This window comes from Porites lutea, chromosome 13 (assembly GCF_958299795.1).
Source record: "Porites lutea chromosome 13, jaPorLute2.1, whole genome shotgun sequence".
Classification (NCBI taxonomy): Eukaryota; Metazoa; Cnidaria; class Anthozoa; order Scleractinia; family Poritidae; genus Porites; species Porites lutea.
In genome coordinates, this window is record NC_133213.1 from 9150569 (window position 1) to 9154911 (window position 4343).

Sequence of the window (4343 nt, forward strand, 5' to 3'; positions counted from 1 at the left end):
AATAAGCTCCCCATTTCAGAGGAAAATTATTTAACCTCTCCTCCCCTCTTTCAAGTCTCTTCTCCCTATTCTTATATAATAGACGTATGATATATGTAATAATTTATCACGATTGTAACACTTCATGTGGACTGATTATCCGGTATGGTTTATTCACGAGCTGCAAGTTTCGATTTTTCATGTCCCTGAGATTTTTCACTTTAGCTTCTAGTTCTTTATGGGGAAAAGATATCACAATCTTCGCTTCATTAAATAAGTCCCTCCTCACCCTTAAACGTTCTTGAAATGAATAAACTCCAACGCGGCTTAATAGAGGATTTACCATATCTGGAGACTTTCGTAAGCGACCAACTTCCGTAAAATAAGCGACTGGCCGGAAATTTGATCTTCGCATTTTGGGTCGCCGCTTACGTCAGGTTCGACTGTAAGTTACAGTGGAACGAACTCAGACGGGGCCACACTTCGAAATGTGAAAAAATCATGAGACTTGAAATAAATTTTCTAGTGTTTAACTGCTAAAAGAACAACCAAAGTCAGACTCCATTGTTTTTGTGAACTTGACCTGTGATTGGGAGATTGACGCTACGTGGCACCGGTTAAGTTCGTTGCTCAATAAAAGGACATAAACAACTATAATTCCTTGTTGAAATGACGTTTCCTAAAGCACGTAATATTATCCAAGGTTTAAATATATCCTAAAACACAATGCTATTTATTGGATGCCCTCAAACTCGAGCGTTACGTCGTCACCAATGAGAACAAACGGAGCCCAGTATTTCACTGCGTTAAAGCGGTCAGATTCTCTCATGGATTTCATGGCTTTATTCAGAGCCTCACTAGCACTTCGTCCATGGACTAGTTGTTGGTAGAAAACTTTCATGAACTCCATAGTAGCTTCGTCGTCGATCGCCCACAAGGATACCAGAACAGAGCGAGCACCAGCACCTAAAAATGCCCGTGCAATACCGACCACACCCTCAGATTTGACTTCTCCCCAGGCACTATGACAACAACTGAGTACAACAAGTCTTGCCCTAATCTGCGCCTTTAAAACATCTTTCATAGTTAAGAGATAGTCCTCCCTGGCTGGAATCACGGATGAACGTGTTGTGTTTGGGGCCAAGGCAATTTCTCCTGTTTCCATTTTACCGTGAGCAGCAATGTGCACCAGAGCAACCGAGGAGATACGTGTTAACACTTCATCTTTTGTTGCCTGCTTTCCAACGAGAGGTTCAATTTGAAGTATTTCCCCAATCATTTGTACTTCCTTTGCGGCCCACGCTAACTGCTCTAGCGTCATTCCTTCATAAACTACGTCCTGTATCCACGGATCACCGACGAGAAGAGCGCCAGTCTTGCTGTGCCAATCTGCTGGACAATTTTGGATTAATCGCAGACTAGAAAGTGAGGGAAGTAGGCGAATTCTTAAAGTTTCGCAGAGGTACTTTGACTTCAAGTCCATGAAAGCAGCATAAGGGGCCAAACACAGAGGTCCTTGTGGAACAACCACAACCTCATCGCCTTGGAGTAAGTCTCTTATAGGGTCCATAACAAGATTGTAAAATGTTTGTAATGACTTTGTCTCTAAAGATGAGGAATGAGACGTTGGCTTACTGGATCTTTTTTCTGCTAACTTTTTATCGCTTGGGTTCCTTAATGAGCGATCTTCACAGTTAACATCAGCTCTCATACCTATTTCTTCATGTGCAGTCTCCAACAAAGACTGAAAAAAGGTTGTGACGGAGATATCGATCTGAGTTCTTCTACTTTTGATTTCTTTTCCTTTCTCTTTCACCCAGAGAACTATTCCTCCCTCGTTAATACCTATAAAAGCTGTATTTGATGGTAGGTAACTAAGAATGTCAGTTGTTGTTGCAGCGAGTGATCCTTTTTCTGGAGATAACCCTTTAGACCCATATTTGAACTCAAGGAGGTCATTTAGGGCTTGCGCACGTCCATGATCAGCAGTTAAAAGTGCTTCGATGACTTTACCTTGCTTAAACTGTAGCCCCCACAGCCTCAAAATAATATTATCATAGGTACTCCTAAGACTAATCTTCCATTCGTCATTAGATATGAGATTTCCCCTGATATAGTCGAAGGCAATGACACTGTTTTTATAACAGTAAATGGCTGTCTTGAAATCTCCAAGACTGTAATAGGCGTTGCCAAGATTACCGTACGCGTTTCCTTCTCCTGCCCTGTCTCCCATTTCTTTAGAAATTTTGAGGTCTCGTTCATGGTACTCTATGGCTTTCTGGAAATCTCCAAGACTGTAATAGGCGTTGCCAAGATTACCGTACGCTTTTCCTTCTCCTGCCCTGCCTCCCAGTTCTTTGGAAATTTTAAGGTGTCGTTCCTGGTACTCTATGGCTTTCTGGAAATCTCCAAGACTGTTATAGGCGTTGCCAAGATTACAGTACGCCATTCCTTCTCCTGTCCTGTCTCCCACTTCTTTGGAAATTTTGAGTTGTCGTTCATGGTACTTTATGGCTTTCTGGAAATCTCCAAGACTGTAATAGGCGTTGCCAAGATTACAGTACGCCCTTCCTTCCCCTGCCCTGTCTTTCACTTCTTTGGAAATTTTGAGGTCTCGTTCATGGTACTCTACGGCTTTTTGGAAATCTCCAAGACTGTAATAGGCGTTGCCAAGATTACAGTACGCTTTTCCTTCTCCTGCCCTGTTTCCCACTTCTTTGGAAATTTTGAGGTCTCGTTGATGGTACTCTACGGCTTTCTGTAAATCTCCAAGACTGTGATAGGCGTTGCCCAGATTACCGTACGCCCTTCCTTCTCCTGCCCTGTCTCCCACTTCTTTGGAAATTTTGAGGTCTCGTGCATGGTACTCTATGGCTTTCTGGAAATCTCCAAGACTGTAATAGGCGTTGCCAAAATTACAGTACGCTTTTCCTTCTCCTGCCCTGTCTCCCACTTCTTTGGAAATTTTGAGGTCTCGTTCATGGTACTCTATGGCTTTCTGGAAATCTCCAAGACGTTCATAGTCGCTACCAAGATTACAGTACGCCCTTCCTTCTCCTGCCCTGTCTCCCACTTCTTTGGAAATTTTGAGGTCTCGTTTATGGTACTCTATGGCTTTCTGGAAATCTCCAAGACTATGATAGGCGTTGCCAAGATTACCGTACGCTTTTCCTTCTCCTGCCCTGTCTCCCACTTCTTTGGACATTTTGAGGTGTCGTTCATGGTACTCTAAGGCTTTCTGGAAATCTCCAAGACTGTCATAGGCGTTGCCAAGATTACAGTACGCTTTTCCTTCTCCTACCCTGTCTCCCACTTCTTTGGAAATTTTGAGGTCTCGTTGATGGTACTCTATGGCTTTCTGGAAATCTCCAAGACTGTCATAGGCGTTACCAAGATTACCGTACGCTTTTCCTTCTCCTGCCCTGTCTCCCACTTCTTTGGAAATTTTGAGGTGTCGTTCATGATACTCTATGGTTTTCTGGAAATCTCCAAGTTTTCGTAAAGCGATGCCAAGATTACAGTACGCCATTCCTTCTCCTGCCCTGTCTCCCACTTCTTTGGAAATTTTGAGGTCTTGTTCATGGTACTCTATGGCTTTCTGGAAATCTCCAAGACTGTGATAGGCGTTGCCAAGATTACCGTACGCCCTTCCTTCTCCCGCCCTGTCTCCCAGTTCTTTGGAAATTTTGAGGTGTCGTTCATGGTACTCTATGGCTTTCTGGAAATCTCCAAGATTGTGATAGGCGTTGCCAAGATTACAGTACTCTTTTCCTTCTCCTGCCCTGTCTCCCACTTCTTTGGAAATTTTGAGGTCTCGTTGATGGTACTCTATGGCTTTCTGGAAATCTCCAAGACTGTGATAGGCGTTGCCAAGATTACCGTACGCCCTTCCTTTTTCTGCCCTGTCTCCCACTTCTTTGGAAATTTTGATGTCTCGATCATGGTACTCTATGGCTTTCTGGAAATCTCCGATACTGTCATAGGCGTTGCCGAGATTACAGGACGCTTTTCCTTCTCCTGCCTTGTCTCCCACTTCTTTGGAAATCTTGAGGCGTCGTTCATGGTACTCTGTGGCTTTCTGGAAATCTTCAAAGTTAACATAGGCGTTACCAATAGTACTATTCCCTTTTTCTTCCTCTGTCCTTAACCCAACTTCATCGGCAATCTTGTTGGTATTTCCAAGATTACAGGTGGCCTCTGTTTGTCCTTTTGCAGCCATTCCACTAACAAATTGCACACAAAATCTACGTACTGCTTTTCCAGAAGATAGCTTTAATTGTCACATTTTTTACTTGCTTTGCTATTTCAGCTCTTCTGAAAAAAAGTGTAGATATGTTGTGTTTTTTTTTCCGTTGATACCATTT

At 43.1% G+C, this 4343-nt stretch overlaps 1 protein-coding gene across 1 annotated transcript; it reads right to left on the reverse strand.

Moving 5' to 3' along the window:
* Window positions 1–286: 286 nt before the first annotated feature.
* LOC140923404 (uncharacterized) lies at window positions 287–3546 on the reverse strand. The gene has a single exon (XM_073373494.1). It carries the CDS (start codon window positions 3506–3508, stop codon window positions 713–715), a length of 2796 nt encoding a protein of 931 aa, XP_073229595.1. The 5' UTR covers window positions 3509–3546; the 3' UTR covers window positions 287–712.
* Window positions 3547–4343: the final 797 nt, after the last annotated feature.

Bases quoted from the DNA above. Each gene is read 5' to 3' on its own strand.
- LOC140923404 (XM_073373494.1), bottom strand. From the start codon at position 3,508: ATGGCGTACTGTAATCTTGGCATCGCTTTACGAAAACTTGGAGATTTC.